The 20,924-nt window shown below is 36.2% G+C and overlaps 1 protein-coding gene across 2 annotated transcripts; it reads right to left on the bottom strand.

The window, feature by feature from the left end:
* Positions 1-13,688: 13,688 nt before the first annotated feature.
* Positions 13,689-20,313, bottom strand: LOC130418481 (NACHT, LRR and PYD domains-containing protein 1 homolog). 2 transcript variants are annotated; one of them, XM_056744666.1, is made up of 10 exons: positions 19,644-20,313; positions 19,105-19,143; positions 17,311-18,970; positions 15,896-15,979; positions 15,633-15,800; positions 15,379-15,459; positions 15,129-15,275; positions 14,841-14,999; positions 14,496-14,621; positions 13,689-14,371 (listed from the first exon to the last, which is right to left on the bottom strand). In XM_056744666.1, exons 1-10 carry the CDS (start codon positions 19,993-19,995, stop codon positions 14,236-14,238), a joined length of 2,952 nt encoding a protein of 983 aa, XP_056600644.1. In that variant the 5' UTR covers positions 19,996-20,313; the 3' UTR covers positions 13,689-14,235. The 2 variants fall into 2 exon arrangements, with proteins under 2 accessions (XP_056600644.1, XP_056600645.1); XM_056744667.1 differs by lacking the exons at positions 13,689-14,371; positions 14,496-14,621 and having other exon boundaries at positions 14,840-14,938.
* Between the last annotated feature and the right edge of the window lie 611 nt (positions 20,314-20,924).

Below are 20,924 nucleotides of genomic sequence, written 5' to 3'. Positions count from 1 at the left end.
GATATAAAACCATGTAACCCGCATTTAACTTTTGAAGGTCTTTATCTGCTTAAGTCTTCACATCCGAATTTGACTAAAATGTGAGTTTGTCGTACTCCTTGAGTTTGTCGTAGAGGCGAACCAAAACAGGAAGTCAACATCTGTGTTTTCAGCTTTTATATGTGTGGTAGACTGTAGAGTGAGAATCTTTGGCACAGCAGAAAACATTCGGGTCATGTATGGGCTTGTAAACACTTTACAGCATGGGCGCCGATCCTGTGGGTGCTCCGGGGCTCGAGCACCCACGGAAATTGCCGAGCACACACGGGAAAATGGCATATGTTTCTCAATCAATTTTAACCAATCAAAAATGCTTTTAAAATTCGGGTGCCGCGCTGATTGGTTGACCTTGCAAACAGCAGTGGTTTTGGGTAATCGTTCATTATGGTTGCGATAATGTCATCTCGTCTCTATATCCCGTGTACAAATGGACAGGTTAATATGAAAACCTCAGTTGACCCTAGCATCTCTTCACTAAGAAGTAGCATTGTTGCTATTTCTTCAAGTGAACAGCCGTTGATGTTGACATCATCAAGTAATGACAGCGGCACCAGAATTAAAGGCAAAAGGGGGAAGCAGAAGTCTCGAACATATAAAAAAATGGAAATAAACATATCCCTGGATAGCATACAATGCTTCCAAAAACAATGTATTTTATGAACTCTTTGCTGTAAAGCCAAAGAAATGCGTGCCCCATTCCCATCTACCACACACTAGCTAGAATCCTATGCAGCGTTTGTAAAAGATGGCTTTTCTAGCTGGTCGAAAGCACTGGAAATAATTAAGTTTAAGCATATTAAAATGTTATCATTTGCTCAAAGAGAGCTGAATAAAAAAAATATTGTAGGTTACAACATTGCTCAATGTGGATAATATATTTCTTGAAGAAGATGTAGATATATTTTGTTATTTTCTTGTGATTAGGCTCCGGCTTTGACTGAAGATTTGTCGCAATGTGAATAAATGTTATTCGTTGGACTTAACTGATGAATTTAATTTAAAAATGTTTAAAAAGTTATTTATTGAATTAAAAATGTGTTTCTATCTAAATTATAAGCGTATGTGTATAAAATCTCTATTTCTTAGAAACAATAAGGTGAATTGCCCTGAAGTGGGACATTTTGTGAAATATTGAAATGTCTAGCTTAAACATAACATGCACAACCAATACCATTTTACAATACAAAATAAAATAAAAAATATAAAAAAAGAAAGAAAATGCAGATAACACGTTCATGAAATATATTATAGACATATTTGTGCTCCTTGTGCAAATCATCTGAGAAAATGAGTAGTTTTCTAATGTGGTACAGTGGTTTTCCTAATGTGGGACACTGAAAAGGACAATCTCTCCTTGATTCAACAGTAAAATGCTCTTTGCTATGGATGGTTGAAAATGGAAACTTGAACATCCTAAAAATAATACAATATGATGCATTTATTATAAAGACATTAAGCAACTATTATGATAGGCCTATGTTGTTATGATATAAATAAGTTGCACAGAAAATGCACATTCAAAATTTCTTTACTGATCTCTTACTTTTTCACTTCACTTAACAAACACAGGCTACAACAACAACATGCATAGCATGCATAGGGTTGCTGACAACATTCTTCAAAATATCTGCTTTTGTGTTCTGCAGAAGAAAGAAAGTTGTACAGGTTTGAAATGACAAGACAGTGAGTAAATAATGACAGAATGCAAAAAATATATAAAATATATTAACCCACAAACCATGCTCCACCACAAATTTTTGACTGACTGAAGTTCTGTCCCACATTAGGATAATCATACTGTCCCACTTTTTGAAACCACGAGTCCTTAAGTGGAACACTAGGAAATTCAATAAAAAAAAAAAATAAGGTTTATACATATAAAGTTATACTACATTTTGATGGACAAACATTTCATAAGCATAAGACAAAAAAGTAGCAGGACTGCTTTGTTTAAAATGAATTTTTACTTCTTAATATCAAGTTTGTCAAAACTATATGTCTTCACACCATGTGCTTTTTGTTTGGTGATTGCTCCGCCCTCAAATATGACTGGACATCTTAGAGCTCATGTGATTTTGAACACAAGACACCACAGCTTTGACTAACCAATAGTTTCACTTTCATTCATTTATTTAGGGGGGAGCTACAAACATTACACCTTAATTGTCCCACATTAGGCAGTGTCCCACTTTAGGGCAATTCACCCTAAGTGTCTTTTATACGATTTGTAAAATGGGTCCAGGCCCTATTTACAATATTTTTATTAGGCCTGTTAAAGATGTTAGTATGTTCAGGATCAGTATGTTAGTATGTTCTGATCTTATTGATGTAAGAATGGATGAGATATATTTTGATATATCTAATTCACCGTAGAGAAAAGTTGTACAGTTTTAATAAAAATGCACAGGGAAACGACATCCCGTTTGAAGTAATGCAGCCTCTTCAAATACAGGATCCTGTATAAAAGCGCATATGACATATTATTTACTGACATTTTAGAAACTGAGATTGTCTCTGTGTTAATTAAAATGTATGCCATGATGACTTTATTAATGAATCAATCAATGAGGTACACCAAAAAGGGGGAGGAGATTCAATTCAATTCAATTTAAGTTTATTTATATAGCGCTTTTCACAATGTACATTGTTCCAAAGCAGCTTTACAGGGGCAAAGAGCAAGAACAGAAAAGGTAAAACACAGCACAGTGCATGGTGTTTCTCAAAAGAAACTGTAGGTTTTCCAAAGAAAACCTCCGCCTGACCAGGGGCCTCATTTATCAACAGTAGGTACACTCAGATGTATGCGTAGTGAGTGCATAAGAACAGTTTCACCCAAAGTGTGGGATTTACAAATTTGTACCTATATGTAGAAATGTGCGTAATTACACACATACCTCTGAGCATGCTTACGCAGAAAACCTAGTGGTAGAACAGTGATATTACAAAAAGCAAGTGTCACCTTGTGTACCCTTTATATGCAAATACTCAACTAGTAAATTCATAGTTCAAGCTAGACATTTGTCTAATTGGTGTGGGAAGCTACAAAAGACAGATGGGAAATAATTTGAAATGATTTTGCTGGTTGTATTGGCAAACCTTTTATTGAAAGCATAATGTAAAACACACTTAACAGAACAATATATGAAAAACTATATAAAAGAAAAAAGGATTCAAACAAACTGAAAATGAAACAAAAAGAGGTTTGCATATTTATCAATATTACAACAAATATTTAATTATTTCTTTAACGACTTCTTGCTTTTCCATTACGGTTTACCAAATCGTAATAACATTGTAATTTCAACAAATAAAAGAACTGCAAATTCGGTTTCTGTTCTGAACGTTTTAATTCATGCAAAATAAATCTCCTATAAATAACTATGAAATTAACAAAAAAAAACAAATTGAGCAAATCATGCATTGCATGTGTTTTCAAAGACCGCTGGGATCAGAGCACAGAGTACATTCACGTGATATATAAAGGAATTTTTCATCACCATAAATGATTCATTGGGGGCGTTTCTGAATGCAAATGACCATGAATGACCATGGCTTTTAAGAACATGTGGGATTATCAACAATGATTACTCAATGGAGTGTGTAAGAACCGTGTACTTATGTTTGAAATTTGATTGTACTTACAGACATTCTAAATTTCATTCGTATGACAAAATATAGAACCTATTCTACGTACTGTTGATAAATGAGGCCCTGTGTTACGGACTCTGTGTATAAGTAACCTCTCCTTTAGAAACGGCTTGAATTACCCTGCTTTCTCGGGTTTGAATGAAGTACCATGCATACTGAAACGGAAAACCAAGAGTTTCCTTCATTTCAGCACTGTAAAAAATAAATGTATTCTTACAGAAAAAAACGGTAGAATTTAACAGTATTATGACATTTTGATCAGAACTGTGAAATTCCATAAAAATGCTAACTTTCACATCTTATGTACATTTTCCCTGTTTTTTAACTATTTAAATTTGTTAATGCAAAAAAATGACATTTTTCTTTAAATAACAGTAATTGTTGTCTATTGTTATCCTGACTTGTCCTTAAAAAAACATTCTTGTATATTTTTTGGTCAGAGTTGAAAAATGTTTAGTTTTACAGAGAAAACCAATAGAATTTCACAGTCATATCACATTTTCATCAGAACAGTGAAATTCCACTAAAACTGCATACATTAACACCAAATATAGCTAAAATTTTTCCAGTTGAATTAGGCAGTGACTATGCACTAAGTGCAAAAAGCAACAGTTGTGATTTACACTAAAAACAAATATATATTTTATTTACATCATGTAAATGTCGCGATCGTTTGCAATAAGTGTAAATAGTAATTAGATGCTATATTCTATATTTTGGCAGATTCTGTTCGCATCTCGGTAATTGTATACATTAACAGGATACAGTATAAAGTGTTTTATTAAACACTCATTAGACACTTTATTTCTACTTCATTTTTGTTGAAAATAAATGCCTTTTCGAAGTGATTTGTGATACCAAAATGTATAAAATACAGATTCGAACCAAGGACTTGACAAGAATCAAATAAACGAGGCTTCCACACTAGTGGCTTTGCCACTGAAGACATTCAATTAAGTTGCGCATCTTTTATAAACTTCATTGATGATCCGACACAATGTACTATGTTGTTTCCTTGATTTTTAGTCAGTGTTTAGCCTACTTTTGATTTTATACATGTCATACATAGCCCTACCGTTCGCTTTTTAAAGAGGCGATCCGGCGCTGGACTGTGTTGTTTATAAAATCATATTTTTGTAGTTTTTTTTTGTAGGTCATATTTCGAGCATGCGTTTCCCTTATTGGTATCCTCATCCAAACACACACTCCTGTCCAACCCACTTGTTACACCACTTCTGGAAAACCATTTATTGTTAAGGTAAGCTAATAGTCATGATTTCCATATCAAAATCTGAAATAACCATCTGTAGATGCTATTTACACTAAGAAAAATACAGATATATTTTATTTTCACTAAGTGACAATATCAGCATTTTGACATGATGCTATTTACATTAGGTGTAAATAATTTTCATTTAATAACTATAATTATCAAATTTGCAGTAAGTGTAAATACTAATTAGATGCTATCTATATTGGCAGATAGTTGCACCTTAGCATTTTTGTAGATTAACAGGATCCAATAATAATAATGTGAAAATGATTAAATTTATTAGAAAATTTAAATGGATGCTACATTGTTGTGAGAATAAAAGCCCTTCTACACGGACCCCTAAGCCTACCCAATAAATACTTTATTTTTAATAAACACTCTTCTCTTAATAAAGCACCTTATTACCACTTTTCAAACATTTCCTAAATTTTCATTGCAAATAAATGGCTTTTTTTAATCACAAAAAAGCCAAATCTATAAGCCAGTGGTTATCAAACTTCTTCAGCGTGCACCCCCATTTAAACCAAATGTACAGGGACATCTTTGTACACTGTGACAGAAGCAATGATAAAAAAAAATTAAGAAATACTACAATACAAACTTTTGTAAAATGTTATATGTAAAATAAATTATGGTAGCCAGAGTATTGCTGTAAACAACTTCAGCTTTTATTATATAGCAAACCTTCAAGATCAAACAATGGAAAAACACTTCCCAGCAAAAGTCATGTTTTAGAACACAAATTTGTTCAATTAAAAAAAAAAAAAAAAAAAGTCGACCTGGATTCTTATCATTCTGAACATGTCAAATGGGGAAAATGGATAAAGCATGTTTCAGAACACAAATGTGTTCAATTTAAAATAAACAAAAACACTGGGCCTGGAGTCTGATAGTTTTGAAGTTTATCACATCACAAGGTAATAAAAATGAACAAAGCGCTGCACTGATTTACAAAAAGTCGGTCTGTCCTGTTCTTCAGCGAAATATCAATCTTCTGAAAGACCACATCTGTGGGGACACAAACAGTTAAAATTAAAACCCAAACCAAAATAAGAGCAGAAACAGCAAGAAGCCTTAACCAAATACTCTCAGTTTTGGCCACAGACAATTACATCACATTTATTGGAGTTAATTATAAAAATTATTGTCCTTTGGTGCACAACAGACAACAGAGCTTCTATACCTGTTACTCTCCCCAGTCAAATGCAGAAATTTTTGACGTCAGACTCAATACTCTGGGGTTGACAGAGTACGCTCTCTTTTTCTCTCTCTTTTCCACCTTGGTACCTTTATGAGGATTTATCCTAAAGATGCACCTTTAAAACACAACACAAACAATATCCTTAAATAATTGTTGTATGCTTCTTAACTAAAGGAATGCAGTCTATGAATTACCTTTGCAAGAATTCTAGTGTGGCTCCCAGTTCTACAGGGTAACTGATGTTCAATATATAGTAAAGAGAGAACATCAGATACAGAGCTTCTGTAAAACTCAAGAGATGGTCATTTACAATCATCTGGTCTACTGCTACCATGTACACACTGGCTGTCAGTGGGTTCTCTCCTTTGAACAAACACAAAATTAGTTAGACATAATATTTAACAGAATGTGAGTTCTGGTCACCCGAAACCAGGAATTATTGTGTTGCAAGATCATAGTAAATAATACCCACCACACACTACTATACATGGTGTTGCTGGAAGCTGTTCTGAGCATATATCACTTGTAACAGACGTGTCTACCATCACAAGAAAGTGGTCTTGGTCATTTTTGAAATGGGTTAGCAGCAACATCACTGCCCCACAAACATGATCCCCTCCAGCTCTATACTTTGTGAGGATTCTCCCTGCTCTGCTTGCTCTTTCTGTGCACTGAAATTGAAAGTACTCCAATATTCTTCTGAACTTACTGGAAGCAGACTCTTCAAAGCTGTTGTTTATGTCAATGCCAGTGAGCTCTTTAAAGTGTGCTTTCATTCCTGCTGGCTGAAAAAGATATGGCCACTCATCAAGTAAATCTTTGGTTTCCTTTCCAGATTGGATGTTGTTTCTTTGAGAGGTGTAAGTAGAAGTCATTAAGCCATAGATTGTCTTTACATCACTTTCATTATTTTGAAACATTACTAGCAACTTCTCTTTCTTTTCCTGCTGCAATTCGGATGTTTCTCCAACTAGCAGTTGTGGATCAGAACTAATACAACCATATAACAATTTTCGTTTCTGTGTTGATACCTCTAGAGTACCACAAAGTGGTGTACTAATAGCTTTTGCTCTTTTAAAATTGTCAATTCTACACACCAGTTGTTTGAGGAGAGAATCATATCCACTTCCTACAACCTGGGAATTAATCTCATCTCTGAAGACTTTGGGTATGCAATCACCATTTGTCGGGCTATTCCTGATACACATTTTTTTGCTGGACATTTGCTGACTTCCAGGATCTCAGAAGCAACAATGCGGACCAACTGTCTTCTCTCAGAGCAATTTGGCCTTTCGCCATGTCGCAACTTTTCCATAAAACTTGCTGGCATTTTTTGCCATGGAACATCAAAACTATAATGCCAGTCATGGTCATAAAACGAAGTTTCACAGCTACTGTCACCTAGAAGATAAACCAATGTCCACAGGTTACAGGATGAACACTTTTCATGCAGCTGAATTTTTTTGGCAAAATTGCCTATTCCCAAGCTGCAGATTTATTGAAGTTTAATAACGGACAAACAGAGATGGCATGTGGCTTTGTGGGTTGTTCATGTGCCACTATATAGAGTATGCATTTAAAGTGGTGCACAGACTTGTTTTTTGTCCTTGACTTGTTAGGGGAGATTGTTGTGCATTTTTCACAGGGACCGCAGGACCCCAGTGCAGCAAATCACTAGCATAAAATGGGCACATTTAACGTGTTGCTGGTGATTTGCTGCACTGTGGCCCTGTAGTTGCTCTGAACAATGCACAACAGTCTTCACACTCCGCTGGCATAAGCTGCTGACTCAACTGGAGACGGTTTGGCCATTCATGCACCAGGTAATCACCACAGTGGCACATGTATGGATCACAATGTTTGTAATTTCCAAAATCAATGTTTTGAGGCCCCGTGCCATCACAGTTTGATTTGTACCATCAAACTACACTAGTCAAAATTTTAAGATCATCAAAACATTTCATAATAGTTGTCTTAAAACCAATACCCAAAACTCTTCAAATGTTGACTAGTGTACAATAAATCTGCAGATTTGTATACATATACACATATACATATAAAACCCGATTTCAAAAAAGTTGGGACAGGTAGCAATAAGTGGCCGGAAAATAATGTACATTTAACTTTGTACATATGTACATTTAACTTTTCCGGCCTCTTATTGCTACCTGTCCCAACTTTTGTGGAATGTGTAGCTTTCATGAAATCCAAAAACATGCCAATATTTGGCATGACATTTCAAAATGTCTCACTTTCAACATTTGATATGTTATCTATATTCTATTGCGAATAAAATATAAGTTTATGAGATTTGTAAATTAGTCCATTCCTTTTTTACTCACAATTTCTACAGTGTCCCAACTTTTTTGGAATCGGGTTTGTACATATACATATACGGCTCTGTAAACTGCACGTGTGGCACAATTTGTTTGCCAGGCGTGCTAAAGGCTGGGCATGCTCACATTGCAAATTCTCTGTATATGAATAACAAGAATTGACAAATTACATGTTTTGCTTTCAAAATGTTTGTGGATTGTTTAATGTTGTATCAGCGTTTTACTCACGTCTTCCACTTGAAGAGGTGGATGGTGAAATTGAGCATCCAGGAGCAGGTGAACCTGATGCATCGGAAGTGTATTCAGCAGACAAATCATTGGCAGTGTTTTGCAGAGTGGAAGCAATATCTACATGGCATAAACAAAAAACTGCATTAAAAACCATACTGCAGAAACAAGAAACACATTGACATACTGTAATACAAGTAAAGAGTACAGCTAACAAAGTACAGAATGAAAGAGACCGGGGTGTTGTTTTTCCAGTTCATCTAATGTATGCATGTACACAAGTCAACATTTAAAGTGGATCAAACCTTTCATAATAATTGTCTTAAAACCAATACCTGTTCTTGTGAACTTAATGAACTTCTTGATCCGCTTCAAATGTTGACTAGTGTATATGTAAAAACAACCATTAATTTGAAAACTTACTTGGGATTTGGGCTATTAGTTTTCTTGCTTCAATCGGTCTCAGAAAGCCACCTAGATCATCATCTTTCAAAAACTGTAGGTCATCTATGGTCTCCACACCTAGGCTGTTCAAACCCTCTATGGCTAGCTTTGAAGTTATAGGGTTTGGGAACACATTCTCAATAAAAGTCAACAATGCATCCATTTCTGTTGGGACAGGACAGTTTATCCTTTTTACAGATGAACAACGCTGTGCTTCAGAGTAATGACCTTCAGTCCCATAAAACTGTATTCATTTAAGGGATAATAATCCAGACATTCCTCAGCATTTACACAAATTAATTCCTTTGTCGCAGGCAAAATCTCATGAAGTCCATAATCATGCAAATACACTGAGGGGCGGGGAGTCACAAGGAAAGTCATCTCATCATCTTTCACAAAAATCAGCTCAATCTGTCCAAACTGTAAAATAGAAAACTCCTCTTCACATTTAAGGCAAATTAAGTTTCCTTTCCTGTACAGGGTACCCTTGTATTCTACCTGTGTTGAAACAAAGTCTGGTTCATTAAGCAAGCTTGTCTCAACAGCTTTGCACACAGCATCACTGTACAAATGAGGAGAGAATGTGGCCAAGTCAACACTTTCAAGCTTTGGTGAAAAAAATGACTGTGAGTGAAGATATGCTTGAAGAAGTTGATGGTTGTGTGACAATGTCTTGCATACATTTTTGAAGTTCTGTGTTCTTCTCACACTTCTTTTGAAGTAGGAATGTTTGCTTTCAAATCTCAATGACCATAAACGAATTAAAGGTCCAAGACTTAAAATGAGTGACGTATAGTGAAGCATGTAATGATGTTTTGGTTTCAAATTTTCACCAGGAAACAGCTCCTTTCTTGTTTCCAGATATTCTGGTATTAAGACATTGAGATATGCAATCTGTGCAGTGGAAATCTTGGGAGCACACACTAGCTCAACCAGTTCTTTCAATTTAACAGTCAGTTGCCATACAGGGTCTTGTGACTCTACTCTGTCTCCAATTATGACAGGAAGAAATCTGAGGAGACACCAGTTCTCAGCTGCTTGACCACCTAACTTTCTGCCTTTTTCACATATCTGAGAGGGGACAGAACCAGCATCAGAATCCAGATATTTGAATTGTGCAAGTCTCCTGTTCAGCCGTGTATATGAAAACCACTTCCTTTTTACAAAGTATTCCAAGAAAATGGCAAGATCAATAGCTACAACGCCTTCAAACAAGTCGTGGCCAATGCATGGGGGAAGCCCAGGCTGAGCAACATGAAAATATTTGAGAGAGTTGAACATGGAGTCAAACTTCAAGCCATTTACAACATTTTCTTCGGTCGTCCTTAGAGTTTCCACTGCCGCCTTATAGGACTCAACTGTGCGATTGGGAAAGTCTACACACACATTCTGAAGTTCACTGCGAGATACCAAGCAATACCTACAGCAATGCTTGGCAGTACTGAAGTTCTGTGAGTAACCACCGATGCAGTGGGACCCCAAATTATCACCGATGATAGCCACTATAGTTGCACGTACTATGTCACCTGAAGATGTTACAAATCCATGCTCTTCAAGTTCTTTGACATCTGCCAACAATTTAGCAAAAATCTTGGTTTGACCAAAATAGTTAAAGTCTCTCTCATGACACAAAAGTGATAACTGAATGTTATCAATGCATGATCTGTAAAATGGCTCAAAGTTGCCAAGTGTAAAATACACTCCAATCATTTTGTGTCTTTTTTTAGCTGACCCAAGGGGATTCACAATCTCAAAGGCATCCTGGTACAAAATAAATTGGATTGTAATCTCAGGCTGCTTAAACAAGTCAATGGATTTGAATACAGAGCCATCACAGATGTCAGAGAACACACCAGAGTGTACATGCTGATGTTTGGCACACTGCTCCCACACCACTGGGTCTATTAACATGGTTTATAAAGTGTTCTTCAATGGAATATACTGTGCATAACGTTGGTTTCGGTTCTCATCACGACCAAGATACATATTTTGTGGATGCACGTACGAAAAAATTTTCTAATAATACTGTCTTCTTTGGTATTCTGTGGAAAGTAATGAATTACAAGATGAATGTAAATCTTGACCTTGCAAAGTCTCATTCAATATCACATTGTGAGAGGGCCGTTTTTGACTTGAGTATTTCCCTGAACATCTTCTGTGTGTACTGATGACAGATATAATTTAATCCACTGAATTCATCCACAATCATCTGAATGGTTGATGATGGCACCAGGTATTTGGCTTGTAGCTGCATATAAAACAGGCAGAGATTTTTCATGTACAATGACTTTGCGTTACATTTCGTCAGTGAGTCTGTGAATTCACTTTCATCAACCTCATCCTCAGTAACAACAAAAAATGCTGAAGAAGGTTGCTTAGATAAGGTATCCATAATCTGTAACTGTGCAAATGTACAAGTCCTGTGGTTTCGTGAAACATGGGCAGTGAAACTTGATCTTAAACTGAATTTTTTGTCACATTTTTCAAAAGGACAACACACCACCTCTCCCTTGGTTAAATGTGACCTGAGATGAGAAAGGACATTGTTCATGTCTGTAAATAGTTGTTGACAGTCTGTATTGTTGCAAACAAACGTGCCCGTCGAATCATCAAAATGAGTATGTGGTATTTTGTGATGGCGATAAACATGAGCTTTGAGAGCATTGTATTTTGAGAATTTAACTTTGCATTCTGGGAAGCAACATGGAAATTGAGCATTTGCTTCATGTCTGTGTAAGATCTGATGATTAACATATCCCTTAACTGTCTTCAGAGAGCAATCACAAAATTTGCACGAATACATCATCATCCATGTGGTTAAAGGTAACAAACCTCATAAGATGAAATCCGTTGTCCATGCATATGAGTTTTCTTAAATGACTGTGAAAGGCAAGCAACCTTCTAAAACAACAACAACACAATTCTGAAACCTAGTTCTTTTTAATGCAACTTGCATGAAACATTAAGAATAAGAATTAAAAACGAATGTGATTAGCCATTGTAATTGTGTTCACCTGTTGCCAATTAACTTTTAAATGACGTTGGATGACACGTTAACAGATTTTTTAAAACACTTACCATTCACCACTCGACATCGAGGTCCGTGATTGTTTTGTTGTCACTCTGTTATATATTGCATTCATACAGCAGAATATGTTGTCTAAACGGTCACGTTTACACACAAAGCTACTTAACAAAGTCACACCAAAAATGTCTGCCATAGAAAGCAAAAGGGGAAATTTCCTGCGACATTGTGAGGTATTCATACTGGGTAAATATGCTGGCATGTAATATTAAATATAAAATTGTAATCAACAAGTGTTACTGTTTTATGTTGTTTCTGCTGTTGCAGTGCACCCTTGGCCTTGTCAGTGGGTGAGGTCATATCACTAAACTGTCAGAAGAAGTAAGGTGTCGTGGACCATCATAAAATTTGTAAGTGCATTTCATATTTAATGAACAAATATTTTTAACAAAAAAACATAATGTTTTTATGTAAGAAACTCAAGAACATCTAAAAAGAGTAACCTGATCAGACATGATAATGAATATAGATATGTGATGTATGAAATATAATCATTTTCTCTCTTATTTTTTAAAGGCATCAACATGGAGATTGAATTGGAGACCATTGTTCTGTTCGAAGTGTAGTTTGTGGAAGATGCAATGATGAAATTAATTTGAATTGTCAATGTTATATTTTAAGCATGTAAGCAATGTTTAGATGATGGTACTGTAGCACTGTTTAAAGTTTTTAATATTATTGTTATTTACAATGGAAACTACTGTAACAGAAGAAATAAAAAGGGACAAATACAAATGATTTTCTCTAATGACTTTTTGTATGACATATAAGATACATTTCATGAACTGCATATAAAATTATCTGTAAGCCAAAATCAAAATGCTGTACATGCCTTTCAAAATTATGGTCCATCACAGTCAATTTTTAAAAAAAATGGGCAACACATGTTATTTTAAATAACGGTCAACACATGTTATTTCAATTTACAGTCAAACTCTGTTAAATAATGATTAAAACATGATTTCAGTTTACAGTCAAAACATGCTTTATGAAGTAATGGTAACAACTCCATCACAGTCAATTTTTTAAAAAAATGGGCAACACATGTTATTTTAAATAACGGTCAACACATGTTATTTCAATTTACAGTCAAACTCTGTTAAATAATGATTAAAACATGATTTCAGTTTACAGTCAAAACATGCTTTATGAAGTAATGGTAACAACATGACATTTATATCTACATTCAAATCATGTTTAGTTAAACAACTGCTACACCATGTTTTTACATTTACAGTTAAAACATGTTTTATTAAATAAGGGTTTAAACATGTTACGTGAACTTACAGTCAAATAATGCCATTACATTTAATGGTCTATGCATGTATTTGCAATTATACAGACAAAATATGTTATTTCAGATTACGTTTTAAACATTTTGTAGTACTGTATGGTCAATGTTCTTTTTTCATGTTGCTGTGTAAACATGTTACTTCAGTTCATGGGGTTTTACCGTTATTTTCATTAATGGCAAACGTTTGGCACCCTGTGCTGCCATGCATTTGCTCGTTTTTTTCAGTGTTTTTTTTTTACAGTGAGGGTTAATATACTTATATACTAATATATAAGTAGAGTTTTCACTAAACATCCTTTTTGAAACGGCCCCTGGTCTCTGTTCTCTGCCGGTTCATTTTTTTAATAAATAATCAATATAAACATTATCACAATTACAAAAATACAAAGGATATCAGAGGAACTCTAAATGATCTTATATTACAAAAAAATAGCCAACAATGTAAAGTATTGTCCAAAATATTATTACAAATATCAGTATTCATGTTTTTTCAGACACTATTTTGGCAGATATAATTATTGCATTTTATAGGGCACAACAGTTTATGATTTTTTTATCTTATTAGATGAATCTGTCTATCGTTCCAATAGGGCTGATATAAGATCATACACGCCTTGTGACATCACAACACACATTCTTTTAAAATAACAACATATCACATAAATTCAACAAAGTTACTGCCCGTTTTTAAGTGGACTCCTGATCAGAACAGTCTTCTGTACAGTTTGCCCTACTGATAACAATGTCCACACTCTGGTTGCAGTCGATTTCTTTTATCTTATCAGTCTGGTGAGGGCAGCCAGTGGATTTACAGCATCTGAGTCTTTACAGAAACACAGCACTAATCACCACACATGTACTAGATTACATTGAGTTATTATGTTAAATTATGTTAAATTATGTTAAATTATGTTAAAAAGAAATGTGTGAAAATGTAAATTACAAACCCTTCAATGACTTGAGTACAACAAGGATGTTTAGGGAACTCTTGCAGCAATCTGATTCCCTCCTCCATTAAAAGACCAGGAAGCCAATTTGCACCATCAGAGCTCAGAAAACCAGCTTTAAATATCCTGTATATAACAAAAATGCACACATATTCTCAAAAACAGATTCAGCAGACAACTGAGTGATTCTATAACTAGGGAGCAGTGAAATAGATTTTAATGAAATAAAGTAGTCCAATTGACTGGCTGTATAAGTGTTATTACTTTTTCCACAGATACACAAACAGAAATCAAATACCAAACACATACCTACTTTACTTTAAACAAATAGGTAATAATTCTTACACGCATAATAACAGACTGCTGCTGCAGGACTGAATGAGGAAGATAATTCTGGACGCCCATTTCTCAGTCAGGAGAGGAGCAGAAACTATCACAGTCAACTCAGACAAAGAGAAGAAAGGAGACAACAGAGAATTCACCAGTTGATCAAAACCTGCACTTCTACAGATATAGAAAAGAAAGAGCGGGTAGAAAGACAGTAAAGGGACAGAAGTTACAGTATAAACTTTAAATGTTATTTCAATACAAACAGTGTGTAATGGAAAATTAGAATTAGTTTTGCAAACATACTCTTCCGTTAAGCAGTTTATATCATGGAAGTCTTGTAAGAAGTTCTTCAGATTCATACTGGACTTCTCTGAATGTGGATATCTCAAAATGATTTCAGACAGTGATGGTGCTTTCTGTGGCGTTAAACACAACCACACCGCATGCAACCTGTAGATCAAGTGAAGAAGTTACACTTATTAGTGAAGAGCATATAACATTACACAGATCATATAGGAACTGATTGAGACTTAAATCTGACAGAAATCCTTACGCAAATATTCCATCTGTGTTAAAAAGTTGTAAACCTGAGCAGAGACTCTCTGGATTCGTGCAATCTGTATTTGTCCATAAACTGCCAATCAGAGTCAACAATCAATATATTAATATATATATAACCAGTGATCATCTTATGTGCTTAAAGGTTAATTAAATACATTTATAATTAAATGCTTAAAGGTTAATTAAATACATTTATAATTAAATGAACAGAATGAGATGATTTTATGTTTCTGTGGCTATTTATACCCGATCTCATCCCATTTCTCTATGTTCTGTATGAAGTCTGTCAGGAGGAGGACAGTGTCAGCTGAGATGTTCTTCACGGCAATCTGAAGTCCACCCACAGTCTTCTGTTTGTGTAGAGCATGAAGAATCTGCCGAACACTTTGATCTGATAGACCTTTGCTGTCTAGTCTGAAAAATTATACATAGTGTATTCATAACAGACACCTCAACATAATGTATATCAGATACTTTAGGTTCTCTCTGCTCATCATAAACATCTTTACCGCAATGCTCTCAGTAACTTCTCTTCTCCAAGAGCTGAGATCAAATCAGAAACATCTGTGTCCGCAAGGTTTTGGACATCCAGCCTACGAAAACAGTCAATAAAAACACTTAGTGTGTTCTTACAACTCTTACTGTTATTGCTGTCTGAATCAGAACGAAGAAGAGGTTGAACTAAACTTTAAGTTTAAAAAAATCTGATGTAGATCACAGCCTGTGAGAGGGAGTTTGAATATTTTGAGTGATATGTTTTTCTTTTAACTCTTTATTTCCTTCATATTTTTATTCATTAAACACCTTACGTCTTTAAATGTGGTGAAAATTAAGATCAATTGGTCTGTTTTGCTGGAGCTCTATGCCTGCAGCCATATCACCCTGTAGCCCAAGACTGGTTTCCCGCTGACTGCTGGTAAAACTAGGTTGCTGCTGGAAGAGATGTTAGTGAAGCCAGCGGGGAGTGCTAACCCTATGTTCTGTGTGGGTTCTTATGCCCCAGTATAGTGACTGGGACACTAAACTGTCAAAAAGTACCGTCCTTCGGATGAGACGTTAAACCGAGCTCCTGACTCTCTGTGGTCATTAAAAATCCCAGGATGTCCTTCGATTAAAAGCAGGGGTGTAATCCCGCTATCCTGGCCAAATTTGCCCCTTTCGACTCTAAACATCATAGCCTCCTAATCATCTGCATGTATACCAATTGGTTCGGTTAAAAACCTGTCTCTTCTCCACCAATAAGCTGGTGTGTGGTGTGTGGTGGCCGTTCTGGAGCAATATATGTCTGCCGCCGCATCATCCAGGTGTATGCCGCACATTGGTTGTGGTTGAGGAGATATCCCCTTACCATGTAAAATGTGCCAATGTTTGAGTGCCCAGGCAGAAAAGGGCTATATAAATGTAATGAATTATTATTAATTATTACGAGAGAGGCTCCATGAACCGCCATTGCAGTGAAAGAACTGTTTCATTGGAGTCTATGGAGTTGACGCGACTCTCGCTCTCAAAGGCTCTGATGTAGACATTAGTCAAAATCGAATGTAAATATCTGTATTCCTTTTTTAGTCATTCTGTATTCCTGTACATAAAATCCACACTGGATCCACTGAAAATGATTTAAAAAAACCTTGATACTGTATATACAATACGTGACCGTACGGATTCTGCAAGTCTATGACACGGGGCCGTATGTTTCCAGTGAAAACTATCTTTACCTTTTGCAGAAGAAAAAATCCAGGTAAAACAACTGAGCAATTTAATTCGGAATTAACCAGAATTCACCCAACAAGTGTTATTTGTACTTTCTGCTAAAAACGCTCTAATGATTATTTAAAAACAGTCCATCAGACTATTGACCATCAATATACCCATCAATTGTATTGTGTAATAACAACATTAGACTTTTTTGGACTTTCACACTCACTTTAGTTCTGGAGTTCTGCACAGCACAGACTGAAGCATCTTCAACTCTTCTGCTGCAAAACTAAGATTCAGTCTTCTGAAGTGAGGACAACACTCAAGGCAATACACCAACGTCCAGCAGTCAGTCCTGCTTAGAGTTTCCCAAGACATGTCCATCTCCTGCCAAGATTCAACGGCTTCCTGCACGAAGTCCTTCTCGTGAAGCTCATAGAGACATAGGAGAATATAGCGCAAATAATGTGTTGGTCTGAAATAAAGGATCCATTCCTTCAACTGTGCTTGTACAGAAGGTGGGACAGATACGTTGTGTGTTTCCTTGAGCAAGCCACTCACTTCCTTATTACAGAGACCACAGAGAAACTGAACCACCGGGAAAAAATGATATTCAGGAAGGTCTGAGTGGAACCACTTTGTTAGTTTACAATCAAATTCTTTTTCATCCAGCACATAGTAAAGAGCAGTAAAAAACTCCTGAAAGCTGAGATGCATGAAGCTGAACATCGTCTCCTGTCGGGTTCTTTTCTTAAAGAGTAACTTGCCCAGGAATGGACTCCCAGATTGGTCTGAAACTGCTTTTTTCACACTTTTCTCATCAAACAGAACTTGTCGTTCTAGCAACCCTTTCTCTGCTAGTTGACCCAGACTCTTCAGTAGGGTCGGTACAGACTCACTCAATCCCTGACAGTGATGCTCCAGTAGAGTGAACACAAAGCCAACATATATGGATGTTGTTGTTTCCAATATGTTTGTTACATCTGCACCATCATTGAATCTTTCTCTGATAACTGTGCAGATGATCCAGCAGATAACAGGACTGGAACAGGCAGTGAACAGATTTTCATTTGCCTTTACAGACTCATAAGCATTCCTGAAGAGCTCCTCATCCTGAAAGAACTTCTGGAAATACTCCTCAACCTCCCTCTCAGAGAAGCCTATAATCTCAGTAAAACGCTGAGGTTTCTTAAGCAGAGCGCTCAAAGTGTCTGTGGTTGTAGATCTGGACGTGACCAGCAGGAAAGATTCTGGCAGAATGCAACCTCTCAACAGGGCCGTCAGTGATGCGTCAGGTGGAGCTTTTTCAGACAGATTGTTGGGTAGCGACTTTTTGGATGCGTCACTAAGCGAAAATTTAAGTTCATCAAATCCATCGATGAGGACCAGCACTCTTTTTGGTAACGACTGCAGGATCTGCAAGATCTGATCGGGTTTCAAATTCGAGTTGAAGCTCAAGATCTCCACCAAACTCTGCTCTTCAGATATCTGGTTCAGTTCTTTGCATTTCAAGTGAAAAACACAATCAAAGTTTTCTCTGCTGAGACATACAGATGCCCAATCCAACATGATCTTTTGTGCTGTGAAGGATTTGCCTTTCCCAGAGTTTCCCTGAAGAATGACAGCAGCAGGGCAGATTCCCTTACTATCTGCACTGAAAAGAGCATCCAGGACATTGTTTCCCTTCTCTGCATGATTCTCTGAGCTTATGAACTGTTGGAAACCCTCTCCCTTAAAGCACAACTCTTGTGTTCTCTCATTCTTCTCTCTGTGTCTCATTACGATCAGAGGCTGTATGTAGCGCTCAGACAGCAGCACATGTTCACCAGGCAGTGAGTTATACTCTGTCACAAACTCATATTCCCTCTGGATCCACTTCTTATATTCATCTGTGCAAAACACATGAAGGTCATTAGTAATAAAAGATGAATGTCCTATGATTTGGTGAGCACTGTTCTTTAAGAGGTATGTCTAAGCATCAGAGATAAAAATATAAACAAGATAAGATACAGTAAACACTCACCTAAACTTTCTAGATAACATTCAGCAGTTGGGTTGAGGCCTATGAAGGTTTTAAGACTATTAATATATTTATTTAGATAGTATAGATCCTATGCATACATTAAAGAATAGTTTAACTGGAAATGAGAAAAACTTATGTCATTTGTGCCATTTTTAGGGTGAACTATACCTGTAAAGTGATAGGCTGCCCGAACATTAATAACTGTTGTCATTTACTCACCCTCAAGTTGTTTCAAACTCATGTTCTTTAACATTCACATTCTGCCTTTTGTAATTTATAGGTAAAAAGTAACTTATAGATTTATCACAACATGACGGCAAGTAAATGTGACATTAAAATAATTTACTCTTTTGGATGAACAATTCCATATATGTACACATGTATTTAATATATAGTATACTACACGGTTGAAATTTGTTCACTTGACAGCACATGCAACAGATCACTTCCACTTCGCTATTAAAGTAACCCCCTAGTGGCACTTTAACCGGGCCACATTTGAATCATTTGTTTCAGACATCTTTAAGAAGTGCTCTTACTCAGATCTCTAAGCAGACACGCTGCATGCTTTTCCAGTCCAGAATAAAAAGCAGATTTAACAGCGTTTCCTCCGGAGTGCAAGACGTCACCCAACACTCTCATTTTCTCCTGGTAGGTAGCAGCTGCTTTGATCTTGCTGTATGACTCGCTTCCCAGCATTTTATTTGACCAAAGCTCATCTGCTATTGGCATCACCGCTATGCCCACCCTCTGAACGAGTGTCGCCCAGTGAGCAGTCCACAAACTGAGCACCTGGTGGATCATTAATAACAAAGATGGATAGGTATTGCAATAATCTGGTAAATTAACTACATAATATCTTCCTCCAAAAATTACCCGCAGTTTAAGCATAATTTTAGGTGGAAAATCATGGTAAGAACATGGTAACTGTAGTGAGACAATGGTACATTTGTGGGTATGGTTTAACTACAAATACAACAGTTAAACTGGGTTTACTGTAGTACAGACATGGTTAAGGGATGACTTAAGGCTAAAATACAAACTTTTGCTCAGATTTTCAGTCTGGACTTCTTGCAGAAAGTCTGTGCCAGTCTGCAGATTTGTTAGTGTGTTATTACATCTAGTTAAAAGAAATCTGTTCAGATTTTAAAAGTTGTGTATTCCAGCTATTAGTTAATACATATTATTGTGTGTTGAATCCAAGGTTCAGCTGAACTGTTACGCCTCCTTAAGGCCCTTCTTGAAATAATTACTGCATGCATTTATTACTGATGCCTAACTTTTATTTTTTATCAAATTACTTTAAAATTAAACCGTAAATGTGAGGCCCCTTTGAAAACCCTGGTTTGGACTTTGGGATAGTTTATCAAAATGTTTGAGATGAAAATAGATTTTCCCAACCTCATGTTAAAAAAGTATTTTTAAAAGCGCAAGGAGACTCGAGTACAGCAACTTTTCAAACAGATATAAAACCGCGCAACCCGCATCTAACTTTAAAGGTCGCGGAAGTCTTCCTAGTAGATGCGAATTCGACCTAAATGTAGTGGAGGAGTTTGTCCGCCCAAACCTGCATGAGAAACAGGAAGTTATCTTCATCTGTGTGTTTTCAGCTTTTATGGGTGTAGGCCAGTGTTTATCAAACACCACTTTGTATGTTGGGAAGGGCTGTGAGAGTGTGCGACTGTGCTCGTGAAGAACGCTGCATGTATAAAGCATATTTTAAACTTGGACGTCTGTTTAAAGCGGTTACAGATATTAAACAGCTGTCGGCACTATAGCATACATGCATTAAACATTAAATGGGAAGATAATAGATGTAG

This window comes from Triplophysa dalaica, chromosome 3 (genome assembly GCF_015846415.1).
Source record: "Triplophysa dalaica isolate WHDGS20190420 chromosome 3, ASM1584641v1, whole genome shotgun sequence".
NCBI classification, from domain to species: Eukaryota; Metazoa; Chordata; class Actinopteri; order Cypriniformes; family Nemacheilidae; genus Triplophysa; species Triplophysa dalaica.
This window is presented reverse-complemented; position numbering and strand designations above follow the sequence as displayed.